This window comes from Nerophis lumbriciformis, linkage group LG21 (assembly GCF_033978685.3).
Source record: "Nerophis lumbriciformis linkage group LG21, RoL_Nlum_v2.1, whole genome shotgun sequence".
Taxonomy (NCBI): domain Eukaryota; kingdom Metazoa; phylum Chordata; class Actinopteri; order Syngnathiformes; family Syngnathidae; genus Nerophis; species Nerophis lumbriciformis.
In genome coordinates, this window is record NC_084568.2 from 9,666,559 (window position 1) to 9,688,500 (window position 21,942).

Sequence of the window (21,942 nt, forward strand, 5' to 3'; positions counted from 1 at the left end):
AACGCCTTGACTGCGCCTAGAAATTCTGTCCATAAAAGTTATGAACAGAATCGGTGACAAAGGGCAGCCTTGGCGGAGTCCAACCCTCACTGGAAACGTGTCCGACTTACTGCCAGCAATGCGGACCAAGCTCTGGCACCGAGCATACAGGGAGCGGACTGCCACAATCAGACAGTCCGATACCCCATACTCTCTGAGCACTCCCCACAGGACTTCCCGAGGGACACGGTCGAATGCCTTCTCCAAGTCCACAAAACACATGTAGACTGGTTGGGCAAACTCCCATGCACCCTCAAGGACCCTGCCGAGAGTATAGAGCTGGTCCACAGTTCCACGACCAGGACGAAAACCACACTGTTCGTCCTGAATCCGAGGTTCGACTATCCGGCGTAGCTTCCTCTCCAGTACACCTGAATAGACCTTACCGGGAAGGCTGAGGAGTGTGATCCAATTAGGATACAATTATGTTGTGCTAATATAAATAAACTAAATTAATAATCTATGTTTCTTAACTAAACTGTCAATAAACAAATGAAAATTCAGATTCACCCCAGATAGTCATAGTTTTTGCACTTAAGAAACTTTGGGTGTCCCACGATTCAATTCAATATCGATTCTTGGGGTCACGATTCGATTCAAAATCGATTTTTTTTTTCGATTCAACGCGATTCTCGATTCAAAAACTATATTTTCCCGATTCAAAACGATTCTCTATTCATTCAATACATAGGATTTCAGCAGGATCTACCCCAGTCTGCTGACATGCAAGCAGAGTAGTAGATTTTTGTAAAACGCTTTTATAATTGTAAAAAACAATGTTTTGTCAACTAAATGCAATCATGTAAATTTGTTTAAACTATTAAATGAACCAAAAATATGACTTATTTTATCTTTGTGAAAATATTGGACACAGTGTGTTGTCAAGCTTATCAGATGCGATGCAAGTGTAAGCCACTGTGACACGATTGTTCTTTTTTAATTTTTTTTATAAATGTCTAATGATAATGTCAATGCGGGATTTTTAATCACTGCTATGTTGAAATTGTAACTAATATTGATACTGTTGTTGATAATCTTCATTTTTGTTTCACTACTTTTGGTTTGTTCTGTGTCGTGCTTGTGTCTCCTCTCAATTGCTCTGTTTATTGCAGTTCTGAGTGTTGCTGGGTCAGGTTTGGTTTTGGAATTGGATTGCATTGTTATGGTATTGCTGTGTATTGTTTTGTTGGATTGATTAATTAAAAAATAAAAATAAAAAAATAAAAAATGTATTTTTTAAAAATGAGAATCGATTCTGAATCGCACAACGTGAGAATCGCGATTCAAATTCGAATCGATTTTTTCCCACACCCCTACTTCTCTCTGACTTTAGCTATAGACTTATTTTGTTTGTTTGATATTGTCATTACATTGCAAAAAAGAGCTGACCAAGTATAAGATAAAAATAATACATTTTAGAAAAAAAAAAAAAAATAGTGAAATGATCTGTCCATGCATTATTAGTTTTAAACACCATGACTCAAGATTTCTATATCTAGAAGTTAGCAGGACTTATCAACTAGAAGTAATATTTCATTCTGAAAACAATAATTAATCAGCGTGCAATTCTTAAATTATGCATCTTTAGAATGTTGCATAATTTTGAGATTTTCTTTGTGGGGGCAAAACTAAATATCTTATTTGCATAGTTACTGTCTTATTTCTAAATCCGATTATTCAAAATATAAATATTCAAGCTAAAATTAAGATTTTGATGTAAAGTCAATGACCAAAGATAAATAAACAGTGTTTAAAACTAGGGACATTTCTTGAAATAAATATTTGAATATTGGCAAGTGGCAAATAATTTGCAGTACACCGCCACAAGTGGTGGAAAAGTGCATTACAACCAGTGTTGGGTTAGTTACTGAAAAGCAGTAACTAGTTACAGTTACTAGTTACTTCATTTCAAAAGTAACTCAGTTACTAACTCAGTTACTTACACCAAAAAGTAATGCGTTACTGTGAAAAGTAACTATTTAGTTACTTCTTTTTTCTTTTCTTTTTTAAAGCTCCAATTAATGCCCTTTTAGCCTTCATTTCAGTACTGTTATTGCACTGGAGAATAATACAATCTGTTGATCAACTTGACATGCATTTGCATCACTCAACTCTGCTAAGCAATGTGGTCTACATACAACACACAAAGACAAAGATATGTTACAAAGGCCAATTTGTTTCTGGCCAGAACAAATTGACAAAACTATTTTAAATAGCTGCAACATAACATACATAAGTAACAAACAGCATAATAACAGCATAGATGTAAACCAAGAAAAGCACACACTACATACACAAAGTCTAACCAGGCATTTTCTTCCTCAAGTAATTCTTATACAAAATCATGTCTGAAACCCAGAACACTACACATTTCCCCAGTTTTAGTTTAGAGATAAGGAAAGATTGGCCTGGCCCACTAGGATCCCTCTTTATGTTTGTGAACTTTATAGTCTATACATTTAGAGTGATGTGATAATCAAACACTCTAGAAGTCTAGAATGAAAGAGTATATAAGAGAATTGACAGCGACGTTCCCTCTCAGGAGCGCGCATGTGCAATTGCGCACTGCTCAAGCGTCCTCTGCGCACGGCAAATCTATGCCATGCACAAAATCAAATAAAAAAATAAGCGCATAACAATTTTCGACACGACACGGACACGACAGAGAAAACCGTTTTCGTCATCATTGTTCAAATATTGTAACGTCTGTCGAGACGCTTTGAGGACATGAATTCCATCCATCACTTTACTGAGCAAAACTCTTTACTGTCGGCCATAAACACATCACCAAAACATTAGTAAAAAAAATGATATCTAGCAAAACTGGTCATTTTCTGCAGTACAAACCAGACCAAAAGCAACTTTGTTATATCAACAGCAGCCGCTCGCTCTCTCACGTGCGCCAACACTTGCACATATGGCACTTAGCCAGTGATGCGTTTACAGCCACACAAAAAGTCGGACAACTCCAACACCACACATAAAGTGTCATTCCAGGTCGTTACACTATGATTTACCAATCAAATGTGTGCTTATTCTAGTGTCATTTATTAGGAATCTTAATTTATAAATATTAATCATTAAATGCTGTTAGTATATTAAATAAATACTAATAAAAATATATTTTTTACAAACAGGAAGTTGCAGGAATGTACACATGATCCCCTGCTTACATCTCATTGTGCAACATGTGAATGTTTTAATGGGAACTAAATGCAATGTCTGAAAGGGGTACAAATTATTTCCAAAGCAGGACCTCCACCCAGACAAACAATACAAGTACACAGTTCATGAAAAACAATATTTTTTGTTATTGTCATTGTAAGTGGGCCTAAACACTTATATTAGAAATGGAAATGACTGCTGTCATTTGATTATAATAATAAGAGAATGTTGTCTGTCTGTCTGTGTTGGCCCTGTGATGAGGTGGGGACTTGTCCAGGGTGTACCCTGCCTTCCGCCCGAATGCAGCTGAGATAGGCTCCAGCGACCCCGAAAGGGACAAGCGGTAGAAAATGGATGGATGGATGGAGATGTAAGTTGTTATTTAGTGAGGTTTGGGACAGGTGTGCTGCTGGTGTAGCCACAGTGTGCACGTGTGATGTTGCTCACATGGACTCCACTCAATGCTCAGGGACTTTTTGCATTTGCTTACACATGAACAATTAGAGGGAACATTGATTGACAGAGTGTGTACCTTCAGCGGTGAATGGTGGTGGTGGTGGAGGTGAAGTGGCATCAGAGTCTCTGTCTCTCTTTACTAGCTTCGTCGAAGCATGTTGCTATGTAGCTTGTTTCAGCAGATTTGAATTGCTGTTTTGGGCAGTAGATGGCATCTTTGATCCAAAGCACAATTTACATTTAACTAAAATGTTATTTTCTTTGTGCTCGACAAAAGAAAAGTAGTGAAAATATCTCCATGTTAGCAAACTCGACTTCTGGCTCCGCCATGATCAGACACGCCCCCCCCCCCCCCCCCCCCCCCCCCCCCCCCCCCCCCCCCCCGCTCCCCACACTCACACTCAGACACACCCACACAGAGCGCATATGTCTCTCTCTCTTCTCCGGCTTGTGACACAAGAAGAATCAGAACGACAATCAGCGCTCCGATAAAACACACTTTATACTACATAAAAAGTAACGTAAAATAACGCAGTAACGCATCATGTAGTAACGGTAACTGAGTTACTGAATATAAAAAAATAACGCGTTAGATTACTAGTTACCGCCGAAACTAACGGCGTTACAGTAACGCGTTACTTTGTAACGCGTTAGTCCCAACACTGATTACAACTGAGTACAACTGTGGCACATACGGACCACAGCTGAGAAACACGTGTTTTTTGGCAGCCCTCTAGGGGGCACTCGTGGCCCAACAGCAGTTAAAAAACACTTGCCTCTCACCTGGAAAGTAGATGGCCGAGGATATAATTTGACAAGTTGGTACACTTTGACGGCCAATTTAGACCCGGGAATGGCAAGAACGACACGAAAAGACGTTTGGTTCCACCTCCCTTTTCTTGGCGAGGATTATGAGTCATTCTTCATCTAAATGGGATTATATGAACATCCTAGCTAATGACAGCAGACTTTGTACAGTAAGTGATGTTTTACTATGTTTGTTGGCTCTAATTAGGTCTGCAATGATCTTATGTGAGGAAGAAAAAAAAAGCAAAGGTTGTGATGCTTTTTTCAAATGAATGCGCCGCATATGCTTAAACATGATCAAAATAGGTAAATATTAAATGTTATTATGAATATTACTACATTACATATATAGTTACATCATGTATATAAAACCTAAATGGAGGTGTTTGAATGCTTTTTAAGGGTTTTATTGGCAGAGTAGAGCGGCTCACATAGGCTACACTTTTGATTGCATTTATTTACTATTCAGAATGCATTCCAAAAAATATGATTGTGAATGATAGGCAAAACAAAACAAAAAAATGCACTTCCCCTTTAAGTGACCATCACCACAAAGTGTTCTGGTTAAGGTTCATATTCTCTTTAATATGTTGAGTAAGTATTTATGCGTTTGCATAACAAATATATAACAGCCATTGTTGAAAGGTCACATACAGTACTAGTAGTATACCATCAAGCATCTTGTCAAGTATAAATACACGTCCCATGTCACCTGTACTTGTGAAGCATGTCTTCAAAAAAGAACCGTTTTGTGATGAGTTGGGCGTCATCGCGGTCATGTGCGCGGAAAAGAACATTGTTGCTCCCGTTTTATGTTCTCAATTTATGTTCTTCATCGTCACATCATGTCCTGTGAATGCAAGGCTTTCTTTTCAACACATTACGCAAACTTCAAATGCAGATAATGTGTGAAGGAGTCACTCACTCTTTCTGTTTTAATACGATTTTTATTGAGCAATTTGTTCCCTTGAAGACACAGCATTCTACAACAAACACTCACAATTCAGGCCTTTTCCTGCTGTGAGTGGCAAGGGTTCAGTGCAAAACCAAAAACATTTTTCATTTGTGCCTTTGCAAAAGGCATACTCCGATCAACTCATTATGCAAAATCAATGAGTCAGCATATTTCTCCAAGGAACGTGTTTGTGTCTTATTGCTAAAGATGATCAGAGTCCAATAAACAGTATGAATGTAACGTCACGTTAAGTACTTTACAGATATTGATTTTTACAAATGTCCATAGTGCAAAAATGTTTACAGTGAGAAGAAAAAGATACAGGTACAGGTGATAGAAGGAATAGTCCAAATGAGTTCTCTACTCACTTTCATAGATGCCAACATTTCGGTCCTGATCTACAGAAGGTTTGCGCGTACTAAAACATGTGCAAACTAGATACCACACAAAGCTGATCTACAAACCCCGTTTCCATATGAGTTGGGAAATTGTGTTAGATGTAAATATAAACGGAATACAATGATTTGCAAATCCTTTTCAACCCATATTCAATTGAATGCACTACAAAGACAAGATATTTGATGTTCAAACTCATACACTTTCTTTTTTTTTAGAATTTCATGGCTGCAACATGTGCCAAAGTAGTTGGGAAAGGGCATGTTCACCACTGTGTTACATCACCTTTTCTTTTAACAACACTCAATAAACGATTGGGAACTGAGGAAACTAATTGTTGAAGCTTTGAAAGTGGAATTCTTTCCCATTCTTGTTTTATGTAGAGCTTCAGTCGTTCAACAGTCCGGGGTCTCCGCTGTCGTATTTTACGCTTCATAATGCGCCACACATTTTCGATGGGAGACAGGTCTGGACTGCAGGCAGGCCAGGAAAGTACCCGCACTCTTTTTTTACGAAGCCACACTGTTGTAACACGTGCTGAATGTGGCTTGGCATTGTCTTGCTGAAATAAGCAGGAGCGTCCATGAAAAAGACGGCGCATAGATGGCAGCATATGTTGTTCCAAAACCTGTATGTACCTTTCAGCATTAATGGTGCCTTCACAGATGTGTAAGTTACCCATGCCTTGGGCACTAATGCACCCCCATACCATCACAGATGCTGGCTGTTGAACTTTGCGTCGATAACAGTCTGGATGGTTCGCTTCCCCTTTGGTCCGGATGACACGATGTCGAATATTTCCAAAAACAATTTGAAATTTTGGACTCGTCAGACCACAGAACACTTTTTCACTTTGCATCAGTCCATCTTAGATGATCTCGGGCCCAGAGAAGCCGGCTGCGTTTCTGGATGTTGTTGATAAATGGCTTTTGCTTTGCATAGTAGAGCTTTAACTTGCACTTACAGATGTAGTGACCAACTGTATTTAGTGACAGTGGTTTTCTGAAGTGTTCCTGAGCCCATGTGGTGATATCCTTTAGAGATTGATGTCGGTTTTTGATACAGTGCCGTCTGAGGGATCGAAGGTCACGGTCATTCAATGTTGGTTTCCGGCCATGAAGCTTATGTGGAGTGATTTCTCCAGATTCTCTGAACCTTTTGATGATATTATGGACCGTAGATGATGAAATCCCTAAATTTCTTGCAATTGCGCTTTGAGAAGAGTTGTTCTTAAACTGTTTGACTATTTGTTCACGCAGTTGTGGACAAAGGGGTGTACCTCGCCCCATCTTTTCTTGTGAAAGACTGACCATTTTTTGGGAAGCTGTTTTTATACCCAATCATGGCACCCACCTGTTCTCAATTAGCCTGCACACCTGTGGGATGTTCCAAATAAGTGTTTGATGAGCATTCCTCAACTTTATCAGTATTGATTGCCACCTTTCCCAACTTGTTTGTCACGTGTTGCTGGCTTCAAATTCTAAAGTTAATGATTATTTGAAAAAAATAAAAAAGTTTATCAGTTTGAACATCAAATATGTTGTCTTTGTCGCATATTCAACTGAATGTGGGTTGAAAATGATTTGCAAATCATTGTATTCCGTTTATATTTACTTACATCTAACACAATTTCCCAACTCATATGGAAACAGGGTTTGTACAACACACTAATATAAGTATTAAAATATAGAACACACTACTGCAAGTATCAATATATATCACACACTACTACAAGTATTAATATATTTAATTATCTATCTACAACTGGTAGCTGTAAATAAATTCATAGACTGTCCTGAGCTCTGACACACACACACACACACACACACACACACACACACACACACACACACACACACACACACACACACACACACACACACACACACACACACAGCCTCTGTGTTTCCTGTGGTTGTGTAAAAAAGCGTGTGGTCAGTCGGTGGATGAGTGAGATGTGCTCTAGAGAAGACGTCTCTCAGTCTTGTCAAGCAGGAAGGATTCCAGTCGATGTTCCAACAAGACGTGAGTTCTTTTTAATCATCTCTTCATTATTTCATTCATTTGTATTCTGTATTTGTTTTTCCACTACTTTTATTAATTTCTACTCTATATTTGCTCATCATTACCTTGATTAATTTCCATTCCATATTAGCATAATAAAGCAGAGGAGTGAATTGCTTATTACTTCTAAATAACAAATTGATCCTCAAAAAGCAAACGATTGACTTCATGCATGAGTGTTGATATGAATATTTACTACGACAAGGGTAATAAGGATTATATATTTACTCATGTTTTCTTGAATTATCACACTTGACAATTCTTTATTATTAAATGCCCTGAAGTGGCAAACATAGGACACAGAAAAATATTCCTAATCGAGGAACAAAAGTGATTTATTACGATGCTATGTGACAAATATTGTATGTTGGACCCAATGACCAATAGAGCAAATAAGATATTAAACATGGATCAGAAATGCGTGTCACAGTGTTTAACAAACACACAAAACGTGTAAAACTAGAACGCTTGTGACTGCTTTGTCAAACATGAGACAAGAAGAAACATCATTTTAGATTAACATTGCCATCTTAATATCATCAGGAATGTCTTCAACTATAGTTATAGAGGTTAAGGTTAAGGTTTACATTGGATATTAGTGTGACCCCTCCACCCCTTTTAAGGGGACGGGCAATGTCTGCACTCGTATAGTTAGAAGGAGATGCCTCTTTAAGCTGGGAAAAATCATCTGGTTTTAGCCAGGTTTCGCTGGGACCAATGACGTTAAGATTGTTGTCTCTAATGACCTCATTAACTAATAACGTTTTGGGAGACAATGATCTGATGTTTAAAAAGCCCATTTTATATGTAGTGGGCTGTTTTTAGGCATTTTTGTTAATGTATCCGTAGTACTGATATCGATAACGTTATGTTTATTTTGTGTAGTGCGCCTTAAATAATCATAATCACATCTAAGAATTGATATGGTGGGGATCTTGCAGTTATTTTCTTGGTGCTGCGATAGATTGAACGCGTCATAATTTGCCACCTCAGTAGAATGTATGTCTACCTCTGGCACAGTCACTACAGAAAAAACATTATGTGAGTTGTGTATTATTCTACGAGAAATGCTATATGTGCAGGAATTTTCCAGCCTGGCACTGGTTAGTTCTAGCTTAACTGACTCCTCACCCGCACTAACAGACACTGTAATTGCCTGTATCCGAGCTTGCTCTAGTTCAGTTAGTCAAGTGTGACTCAACCAGTAATCTATGGTTCTAGCAAGAGTGATGGCACCTTCCCGGTTAGGGTGAAGGCCGTCCCTCCTCAGCAAGCCCAGTTTGCCCCGGAAAGAGGGCCAATTATCAATAAACAACAAAAACTAGCCAGACACTTGTTAAGCGAGACTAATTTGCTATACCTCTCATCATTGCCTCTCGCAGGCAGGGGGCCCGAGACAAGTACTTGATGCCGAGACATCTTTCTAGCAAGATTACAAGTCCTAGCTATGTTCTTCTTTGTAATATCTGACTGTCTCATCTTAGTGCCATTGGATCTGACGTGTACAACTACGGTTGCGTAATTAGTGGTGCGATTAGGCTGTCGTATGTGTTTACTAGGCCTGTTGCGAGTCAGTGCCCGAAGATTAGCTTCAATGTCGGGTGCTCGGATACACTAAGTTATGGCTGGTTTACTAAGTTGTGTGTTCCAGGTAATGTAGTGCTCTATGACTAAGGTGTGGTGTCCGGTAGACTGGGGTGTAGGACTAGCGAAAGGGCTAAATCTGTTATGTGTCATAACTGGTTCACCAATCCTTGTAAGCCTGCTTAGCGTTACTACGAGTTGGGCTAGTCAGCTCGCTACGGCTAACACTAGCAAATGTGTCAGCAGCGTCTAAAGTTACGAAGTTACTCTGCTCTACCTGCCGGACACGGTCCTCCAGTAGGGACAACCTATCCATGAGAAAGGTGCATGAAGAACAGGAAGTCATACTCACGTTGTTTCTTTCACCAAGTCGAGTTCCTGCTGTCTTCAGAGTGAAGTGACTTCGGACCAGGATATCTTAGCTTTTGTTAGCTTAGCAGTTAGCTAGCTAAAAGTGAAGCGATGAAATAGAGAGTCGGTGCTTTGTAAGTTCGATAAGACTCCTAAATGGGATGGAGAAGGAATAAAGGAAGCTGTCAAACGATTAGAAGCACACAGATAGAAAGATACCACTTGGCTTTGAGCGACGGGTGCGAGCAGTAGATTAGTATTGCAGTTAAGGCTACCCACGGATAGCTTACAGGTTAAATTATGTTCATTATGTTTGTAATTTCATCTATGAGATTCACTAAGAGCCATGGATATCACAAGGAGCATTGCCGAAATGATCGCAAAGGACCTCCATCCTTTTTCTCTGGTTGAACAGGAGGGTTTGAAAAATGTGGAAAAATTTATAATAAGTACTATTTTTAAGTCATTGTCCTGTGTAATATTATTATAAAAGTCAAGCAATTAAAGGCAAAAGTACAAAATCATTCAATAATCAGGCATTTTCAAGTAAAAAGTATCGATATTGGTAATGCTGGCCCTGTAATTACTTGGTATCGGATCGATACCAAAATTGGCAGTATCTCCCACCCCTGGTAAGCAAACTCTAACAGAGAAGGTACACAACAGCCAAACTACACAGCAAAAAACAGCTGACAGTGTTTGACACAGAACTGCAATCAATTAGTGGCGGTGGTAAATTTGCAGATTTTAATTTTGTATAATTTTCCACAACGGGTTTGCAAAAGGCAAGCCATTTATGTTCAGATATACAAAAATGTTGTTGTTTTTTAAGTCACAAGACAGAGCCGCCTGAACGTCATGGAATCTGGGAGGAAACAAATAGCAGAATGGCTAGGAAGCAACAACTACAAAATAAAAGGCGGGAAGAAGAAAAGCAGGACTTAAAAAGATTGATATTGTGAATACATTATAATGTACATCAGTAACTAAACACCAATTCATGAACCACAAAGAAGTTTCTTTAACTTCCACAACTTCCCTAAATGATTTAGAAGTTACTTGGTTTTATTTTGAGGCGTACACCTGGGCTAAATACTGGGACCCAGAGTGTTTATTGTATACACAAAAAACATCTGTAAAGCTGCTAAAAACCGAAAGTTAGTCTTATTTGCAACTATTTGTCAGCAGTTAATGAAAACTCTCACAGCCGAAGTGAACAATTATAAAAAGTGGTTTTGTGATGGTTAGTGAAACATTTTAATGGTGGATCATTTCAACACAAAGTACTAACCCAAATACAAAACAATACAACAATAAAAAACAAAACAAAAGGCACAGTAAACAAAGATTCTTACAAAAAAGCGACAAGCTCGGCGCCTGAAAGGGATTGGAGCAATGAGGCACAGGTAAGTAGGTATATATATATATATATATATATATATATATATATATATATATATATATATATATATATATATATATATATATATATATATATATATATACACATATATATATGTATATATATATATATATATATATATATATATATATATACGTATATGTATACATATATATGTAAATATTCATATTTGCATATACATAAACATATATATATATATATACACATATAAATATTCATATATATACATATATATATATATATATACATGTAAATATTCATATATACATATATATAAACACATATATATATGTGTTTATATATATGTATATATGAATATTTGCATGTATATATATGAATATTTATATATATATGTTTATACATATGCAAATATGAATATATATATATATATATATATATATATACATATATATGTATATATATATATATATATATACATATATATGTATGTATATATATATATATATATATATATATATATATATATATATATATATATATATACATATATATGTATGTATATATATATATATATATATATATATATATATATATATATATATATATATATATATATCCCGCCTTCTGACCGTGTAGGATAGGCTCCAACAACCCCCGCGACCCTGTAAGAGACATATATGAATATTTACATATATATTTACACATATATATATATATATGTAAATATTCACATTTGCATATGTATAAACATATATATATATATATATATATATACATATAAATATTCATATATATACATATATATATATATACATGTAAATATTCATATATACATATATATATATAAACACACATATATGTGTGTATATATATATATATATATATATATATATATATATATATATATATATATATATATATATATATATATATATATACACATATACATGTACAAACCCCGTTTCCATATGAGTTGGGAAATTGTGTTGGATGTAAATATAAACGGAATACAATGATTTGCAAATTCTTTTCAACCCATATTTAATTGAATGCACTACAAAGACAAGATATTTGATATTCAAACTCATAAACTTTATTTTTTTTTGCAAATAATAATTAACTTAGAATTTCATGGCTGCAACACGTGCCAAAGTAGTTGGGAAAGGGCATGTTCACCACTGTGTTACTTCACCTTTTCTTTTAACAACACTCAATAAATGATTGGGAACTGAGGAAACTAATTGTTAAAGCTTTGAAAGTGGAATTCTTTCCCATTCTTGTTTTATGTAGAGCTTCAGTCGTTCAACAGTCCGGGGTCTCCGCTGTCGTACTTTACGCTTCATAATGCGCCACACATTTTTGATGGGAGACAGGTCTGGACTGCAGGCAGGCCAGGAAAGTACCCGCACTCTTTTTTTACGAAGCCACACTGTTGTAACACGTGCTGAATGTGGCTTGGCATTGTCTTGCTGAAATAAGCAGGGGCGTCCATGAAAAAGACGGCGCTTAGATGGCAGCATATGTTGTTCTATAACCTGTATGTACCTTTCAGCATTAATGGTGCCTTCACAGATGTGTAAGTTACCCAGGCCTTGGGCACTAATGCACCCCCATACCATTACAGATGCTGGCTTTTGAACTTTGCGTCGATAACAGTCTGGATGGTTCGCTTCCCCTTTGGTCCGGATGACACGATGTCGAATATTTCCAAAAACAATTTGAAATGTGGACTCGTCAGACCACAGAACACTTTTCCACTTTGCATCAGTCCATCTTAGATGATCTCGCGCCCAGAGAAGCCGGCGGCGTTGCTGGATGTTGTTGATAAATGGCTTTCGCTTTGCATAGTAGAGCTTTAACTTGCACTTACAGATGTAGCGACAAACTGTATTTAGTGACAGTGGTTTTCTGAAGTGTTCCTGAGCCCATGTGGTGATATCCTTTAGAGATTGATGTCGGTTTTTGATACAGTGCCGTCTGAGGGATCGAAGGTCACAGTCATTCAATGTTGGTTTCCGGCCATGCCGCTTACGTGGAGTGATTTCTCCAGATTCTCTGAACCTATTGATGATATTATGGACCGTAGATGTTGAAATCCCTAAATTTCTTGCAATTGCACTTTGAGAAACGTTGTTCTTAAACTGTTTGACTATTTGTTCACGCAGTTGTGGACAAAGGGGTGTACCTCGCCACATCCTTTTTTGTGAAAGACTGACCATTTTTTGGGAAGCTGTTTTTATACCCAATCATGGCACCCACCTGTTCCCAATTAGCCTGCACACCTGTGGGATGTTCCAAATAAGTGTTTGATGAGCATTCCTCAACTTTATCAGTATTTATTGCCACCTTTCCCAACTTCTTTGTCACGTGTTGCTGGCATCAAATTCTAAAGTTAATGATTATTTGCAAAAAAAAAAAAAAGGTTTATCAGTTTGAACATCAAATATGTTGTCTTTGTAGCATATTCAACTGAATATGGGTTGGAAATGATTTGCAAATCATTGTATTCTGTTTATATTTACATCTAACACAATTTCCGAACTCATAAGGGGTTTGTAGTTTAAGAATAAATTATTAATAGTTTATAAAGAAAAATGTTTTCTTTAAAAGTAAGGTAATTGTTATGTAACTACATTACCCAGAAGGCTTAGCGGGAGAGCAGAATAGTGCAAAGAATAGTGTTAGAGAAGTTACAAGGTGGTAGAAATGTTCATGTGCTGAGTGAGCGACAAACATTTCCTGTGTTGCTGAAAGCTCTTCCAGTCTGCTTGAAATAAACATTAAACAAAACACTTGTCAGCCATATTGTAATTTTTTATCTTCTATAGCAAGTCTACTGACAGATATAAGTTAGAACTTTACGCTAATTTGTATTAGAAATGGCGGCAGCGGAGGTTGCATGTGCATGTACGAGCCAGTTTGCCCCACAACAAGAGGATAGAGAAAAAGATGGAGCTTATTGACTACAACGTCGGACTACATCGGAGGATGCATGTGCATGTACGAGCCATTCTGCCCCACAACAAGAGGATAGAGAAAAAATGGAGTTTATTGACTACAACGTCGGACTACAGCGGAGGATCCATGTGCATGTACGAGCCATTCTGCCCCACAACAAGAGGATAAAGAAAAAGAAGGAGCTTATTGACTACAACGTTGGACTACAATGGCGGTTGCAGCTGATGCTGAAGTCAGAATCAGAATCAGAATCAGCTTTATTGTCATTACGCAAGGTAACGAGATTGAGGCCATTCCATACAGTGCGATGTGTGCATGCTAGAAAAACAATGTGCAAATATATAAAAATATAAAAAATGTAGAAGTGCAATGAATATGGTGTGAAATGAATATATACATGAAAAAAACAAAAAACAAAACAAAAACAGGGTGGTTGGTGGAATGGGTTATTGCACCGAAGAGAAGGCAGTTATGAGGGACAATGGGGCAGTCCGTTCAGGATGGTTATGGCCCTGGGGAAGAAGCTGTTCTTTAGCCTGTTTGTTTTGGTTTTAATGCACCTGTAGCGCTTCCCAGAGGGCAGCAGGGAAGTGCTACAGGTTCATTAAAACCAAAACAAACAGACTAAAGTGATGTTTTAGTGGAAACCTCCAGAAAACATGCTCACACACTCAAAGGGTTCATTTAAATTGGCCATTGTCACATTTTTGCTGGACAGTGTGGAATTAGGACTCGGAACAAATTTGATTTAGGTCTTTTGTGAGCAGAGAAGAGCCGTGACGGAGCCTCCTTGTGCTCGCCACTGTCTGACTGACCATGTCATTCATGTCATGGCGTCTTTGACTTGATGAGTACTGTATGTATGTATTTATGTATGCATATAGATTCATATTACGTCCTGTGTTGTATCCTTGTGGAAAGCAAAGCAATTATTTTATTGTACGCTAACACTCGCTTCCTTGCAGTCACTTCAAAATAAACCAGATCTGATCTTTAAAAGCAGCAACTTTGTGGAATCCATTGATAAACTTCTGCTATGCTCCTTATTTAGCTGCTATCGTACAGGCGTACTCGTGTCCGTCACACGATCAGCATTTAGATGATGGCACATGACCCGTTCTTTTGTAACGGCAGTTGTTCTAGTGGTGAAAAAATAGGACAAAATACTCCATGTCACTGAAAATCTCGATGTATTACATATGTTGCAGACAAATGTAATATTTTGGACTGTAATTATTACAAAAATGCACGTCTATTTAGACAATACATTTTTATCGCACGTTTTCAGTAATAATGTTCAAAAAAGTCTCAGCAACTGTAGAAATGTAATTAAATGCTAGTTACAAACACATAACTTAACCCATGATAATGTTCAGGTGTGTTCCGTACACGTTTGTGCTTGACTTCGAACACATCAAGTTCTGAAGTGACATTTAGCACTGGTTGTCATGTGACGGTCATGTGACGGTCATGTGATGGTCATGTGACTATACCAGGATATTCTCCAAAATGGCAGTGAGTCAGGTAAGCTAGCTCATTTCCAAAAGCTAATTTTCTTACCATTAAAGTTCAATTCGAATCAATTAATGCTTATGTATGCTGTCATATATTACAATTCAACTGTTATTTCTATAGTCCTTCAAACAACGTGAGAGGAAATGTCACCAAATGCTAATAATAGATTAAATTAATGCTAATGCTAACAAAAGGCTAATTAGACATTTTAGTGCTTTTAGATCTTCCAGCTGCCTTTGACACAGTCGACCACACAATTCTTTTAGATCGCCTGAGAGACTGTGTGGGTGTCAGGGGGACTGCATTAGAGTGGTTTAGATCCTACCTGTCAGAAAGGTCCTTCTCTGTCAGGCTGGGGGACGCCACTTCTTCTTCTGCTCCGCTTTACTGTGGTGTCCCCCAGGGATCTATTCTAGGCCCCATCCTGTTCGCTCTATATCTCCTCCCTCTTGGAGAGATTTTTAAGAGGCATGGAGTGTCTTATCACTTTTATGCAGACGACTGCCAAATTTATATGCCTATTTCAAAAGGCCACGGCCCCCTGACACTCCTTCTCAACTGTCTATGCGACGTCAAGGCTTGGTTAGCACAGAATTTTTTAATAATGAATGAGGGAAAAACGGAAATTTTAGTGTTTGGTCCGGCCCTCACTGACTTGGGACCATTGCAAAATTATGTGCGTCCCAAAGTCACCAGCCTTGGCGTCACTATAGACAGCGATTTTAAACTTGACAAACAAGTCAATGGCGTTTTAAAATCGTGTTTTTATCATCTTCGTCTTTTAGCAAAGGTAAAACCGTTTTTATCTTTTAACCTTTTTGAACAAGTCGTGCATGCTTTTATTTCAAGTCGCCTGGACTACTGCAATGCACTTTATGCTGGCATTAGCCAAAAAGCTCTCTCCCGGTTGCAGTTAGTCCAGAATGCGGCAGCACGACTTTTAACAGGGGCCAGGAGACGCCAGCATATAACCCCAATCCTTGAGAGTTTGCACTGGCTCCCTGTTCATTTTAGAATTGATTTTAAAACCTTGCTGTTTGTTTTTAAAGCTTTACATGGACTGGCACCTCAGTATATCTCGGACCTCATCCAAACTTACAATCCTGCGCGCGCTCTGAGGTCCGAGAGCCAGCTCCAGCTCGTGGTGTCCAAGACGAGACTTAAAACCAGGGGAGACAGGGCCTTCTCTGTGGTCGGTCCTAAGCTCTGGAACACTCTGCCCCTCCATGTTCGAACTGCTCCCACAGTGGAGTGTTTTAAGTCTCGTCTTAAGACCCACTTTTATTCTCTGGCTTTTAACACTACGTGAGTTGTGTGGTACTCTGTTGTCCTCTGTGTTTTTAAAATTTTGCTTTTTGCTTTCTATTTACTGTTTTAATTGGTTTTACCCTTTGAAATTGTTTTTAATCATATTTATTTTATATTGTTTTTAATTGTGTTTAATATTGTTGTGCAGCACTTTGGAAACATTTTGTTGTTTAAATGTGCTATATAAATAAAGTGGAGTGGAGAGGAGAGTGGAGTAGACGCCGTAATGGGTTTCATGGGTTCAATTTTTATTTTTTTAATATGTTGTTTGTTTAATTCAAACTCAGTTGAATTGTTTGAAATGCTAATTTGTACATTTAGCATAAATGGTGTAACGTATATGGAACACACAATTAGTAGTATTTTACAAAAACAAAAACGCTAAATGGTTTGGGTTTATACTGAAAATTAATAAAAAAGAATACAAAGAAAATAAGACTAATGCTTTGAAACACTACAGTAGTTAAAAATATCTGATTAGTATTTTGTAAAATACAAAAAAAGTTTGGTTTAATTGGCTAATTTGCATAATTGATTACAATGGACGCTGTCGGAGAGAGGAATAACGTAGTGGGAGATGTAAAAAGTGGATTAAATAAATGCAAATTATGATTACAACTGCAAATTAATTTTCTTCTGTCCACCCGAGTGCAGCTGGGATAGGCTCCAGCACCCCAACCCCCCCCGCGCGACCCTGAGAGAGACACGCGGTAGAAAATGGATGAATGGATGGATGATTCTTAGTTTTGTTGTACTTTCTTTGTTCTACATAGAGTATAATAAATGTTAGAGTATAACAATTTGATCAAAAGGTTTCAAGTCGCCACCTCATATGCGATGAGGTGGCGACTTGTCCAGGGTGTACCCCGCCTTCCGCCCGATTGTAGCTGAGATAGGCTCCAGCGCCCCCCGCGACCCCAAAGGGAATAAGCGGTAGAAAATGGATGGATGGATGGTTGAGATATTGAATGAACCAAATCTACTGACTGGCTCATTGACATGAACGACAGGTTTGCTTTTAGTTGAAGCGTGACAGTGATGAAACATTTACATCTCAACCAAGGCAGAAACCATTTGCACAAAGTGGGTGTGGTCTTCTCTCTGCTCTGACTGGAATGGAATGGACTTCATTGGCATTGCACTTAAAAGTACAAGGAAATGTGTTTTCAGTACAAGTAGTCTAAGAGCAGACATTCAGTCGACAGACTGTGAGGAAAGGCTCATTAGGACATTAGAGTGTTACGCACTTTCTTGTCTCCAAACATCTCAAAAAAAGTCGCTAGATTTGTCACTATTAGCTTTTGAAAAAGAAAGTCGCTAAGAGGAGTTGGAAAGATTCTAGATTTAGTGAGTAAAGTCGCTAAGTTGACAACACTGCGCTGAAGTGTGTGAAAAATAAAGACGCAAAAACCCACCTTACGTTGCTTCTCATTGGTTTGCACTGCGAGGTTGGTTAGATGTAGGTACAATCTTTTTTGTATTGGTCTGTGATTGGTTCCTTTGGTCAAACAATCAGTTACTCGAACTATAGCAAGCTACAAGGAAAAAAGTAAATATAGAGTAGTGCAGTATTTTTCAACCACTGTGCCACGGCACACTAGTGTGTTCAAGTATTCGAGGGATGAAAAAAGGCTAAATTAAACATAAATTGGACAATTTTGTTGCGGAACAACAGAAATGACAAACCTTCACTCAAAGATTTAAATCCCTTTTAGCGTTTCTTCACTGACAATCGAGTGCTTTTATTAGAATAATATTTGGGGAAACATCTCAAACAAAATATGGCAGAGGTGCTTTGTGTTCTTTATTGGGGCGATAAAAAGAAAAACGTGTCAGGACGTGGATTTTTACGGAGCTTGCTGCGAGATTTGTTCTCCCGTGATGCAAACGGACTAGACCGGACATGGCTTGAAGGTAAAAACATGATTTAATCTTGACTATAACTCAACGAAGTACAAATCAAAAAGGCGCACAAAAAACAGAAACTATGGAGTCCAAAACTAGCAGAACATAACTAAACAAAACATGATCTAGACCACAGATCATGATAAAACGCACAATTGACGTCTCTGTGTGATCTCCTCGACAAGTCATGTGTGGAGTGTTGTTGCCCTAAAGGAAGATTTTCAAAGGTTGCGTCAGCTGAGGATAGGATGTGAACAAATCTTTTCTTCTTCTATCATCCTTCTGACAAAACTCATCCTGTTTTAGCGTGTCCAAATGACATCAATTCCCTGTCCCTGTACTACAAAGTCCTCGCTGTTACTCCCCAACCACTACGGGAAGGCACAAATAATAATAACAATAAAAAATATGTCTTCAACTTCAAATAAAACAACATGAAGACACACTTTTTCTCTGTTTGACTGGACAAATGTAACATTTTGTTGAGTGATCTACAAATTTCCTGGAGAACGTTAAAAATCATTGAAAGATTTTGCTTTTAATTTGTTGACGACGAATATAATCGGAACTAGAATTCGCAATTCCAGCAAGAATTGTGTGCGTGAGCCGCTGAACCGCCGATACACGTGAGTGGAACTGAAATGCTTGAATGTCCAGGGCGAGTGGAGTGTGTGGATGGTGGCACGGCTCTAATCGTATGAGAAATGTGGGATATGGAGGCGTTTGTGTACTACCCATTCATTTTCAATAGGGGGAAATTCCTGGAAATTCTGGGAAAACTGGGAATTTTGGGAAAGGGAAAACATGTTTTGTCTTCGAGAAATCGGGACAGTAGTGTGTGTGGATGGTTGAAAGGTCGGAATCGGGTTTAAATATGGCGCAAAATTTTGAGAATTTAATGGTTAAGGAGGAGGAGTATATTTATAGCTAGAATTCACTGAAATTAAAGTATTTCTTATATTATATATATATATATATATATATATATATATATATATATATATATATATATATATATATATATATATATATATATATACAGTATATATATATATATATATATATAAAAATATATATATATATATATATATATATGTATATATATATATATATATATATATATATATATATATATATATATATATATATTTATATATATAAATATAAGAAATACTTTTATATATATATATATATATATATATATAAATATAAGAAATACTTTAATTTCAGTGAATTCTAGCTATAAATATACTATACTAATATATATATATATATATATATATATATATATATATATATATATATATCAATCAATCAATCTTTATTTATATAGCCCTAAATCACAAGTGTCTCAAAGGGCTGCACAAGCCACAACGACATCCTCGGTACAAAGCCCACATATATATATATATATATACAGTCGTGCTCATAAGTTTACATACCGTGGGAGAATTTATGATTTCTTGGCCATTCTTCAGAGAATATGAATGATAACACAAAAACCTTTCTTCCACTTATGCTTAATGGTTGTGTGAAGCTATTTATTGGCAAACGAATGTGTATACTCTTTTTAAATCAAAATGACAAAAATGTGAACTGTGAAAAATTTCCAGGAATAGGTGAAAATAGGGTTTTGAGTTTTTTTAAACTTAGAATAGTAGTTTGGTTGTCCAAGGTGAGTGGATTGTGTGGATGGTGAAACGATTCGAATTGGTTGAGAAATGTGAAAATTGTGCAAGTTCGAAAATTGCCCCATTTATTTTCAATGGAAAAAATGACCCGTAAAACCGGGAATTCTGGGTAATCTAAGTTTTTTTTAAAATTTTTAATGTTTTCGGGAGCTCACGATTCCCGGTCGAGCCGAATGGTTTTGATATTTGAATGGTTCCCTTTGGATGGAAACAGTTGGCTGTGGAGCACGCCAAAGTTTTGCGGCAGAATAAAAATAATTAAAAAACAATTTTTGGGGGTGTAGAATCTTATGTGTGTGAATGCTTGGGCATTCACACATTAAATAATAATGGGGAAAAAAATAATAATATTAATAATAGTAATGATAATAATAATAATAATAATAATAATAATAATAATAAATAGATTACTGTTTGGTATAGACTCTTATATATGTGAATGTTAGGACATTCACACTAATAATAATACAAACAATAATAATAATAATAATAATAATAATAATAAATAGATTAATTTTTGGTGTAGACTCTTACATGTGTGAATGTTAGGACATTCACACATATAATAATAATATTAATAAAAATAATAATAATAATATTAATAATAGTAATGATAATAATTATAATAATAATAATAATAATCACAATAATAATAATAAATAGATGAATTTCTGGTGTAGACTCTTATATGTGTGAATGTTTGAACAGTCACACAATTCTTTCTGTAACAATATGTTGATAGGGAAATACGAGCAAGATCCAACCACGAGGACTTCAGCTGGTCTTGAGGATGACGCCACAGTCACACATATACATTACTGCCAATTATGACTTATTAACTTTTAAATTCTTCACATTGATACATTTGCAACCATTCCAGCATTAAAACTACATCAGGACGTTCTGATAATTCTCCACAGCCCATTTCCCGTAATTGCACATTTTCCATTTTCCACACAGCCTTTCAGAAGTCTTCAGCATTCACACAATTTCAACACAAACCTTCTTCTCTCCTTCAAAAGTGCGATCTCAGTTTTACTTGAACTCTTTCTGCCAGCCTGCAATAGAATGTGCTGACATCGTATGCAGCAGTGATGTGGACCCGAACACAAACCGGGATGAACGGGACCACCGGGTCCTCCTACCAGGAGGGGATGTTCCTGGGCAACGGCACTCTGGCCTACGTCCCCAACTCCAGCCTGCCTTTTCCGCTGCTGCCAAACAAGACCGGCACCATGAAACCTGCATGTGAGCAAGTACACCTTGCCGTGGAGGTAAGCCCTAGTCAGGCGGCCATATTGGTGTACACGAGGGCTGTGAAAATTAACGAGTTAACTCATGTGAATAATCGCAAAAAATGATCG

General features: G+C 37.2%; 1 protein-coding gene across 1 annotated transcript in view; it reads left to right on the plus strand.

The window, feature by feature from the left end:
• The first annotated feature begins 7,711 nt into the window (after positions 1-7,711).
• The window catches only part of LOC133621189 (melanocortin receptor 5-like), a 39,983-nt gene continuing 25,752 nt past the window's right edge, over positions 7,712-21,942 (plus strand). The window contains exons 1-2 of the mRNA XM_061983145.1: positions 7,712-7,843; positions 21,636-21,852. Coding sequence (XP_061839129.1) covers positions 21,673-21,852 — 180 coding nt within the window. The 5' untranslated portion in view covers positions 7,712-7,843; positions 21,636-21,672. The remainder of the gene's footprint in view (positions 7,844-21,635; positions 21,853-21,942) is intronic.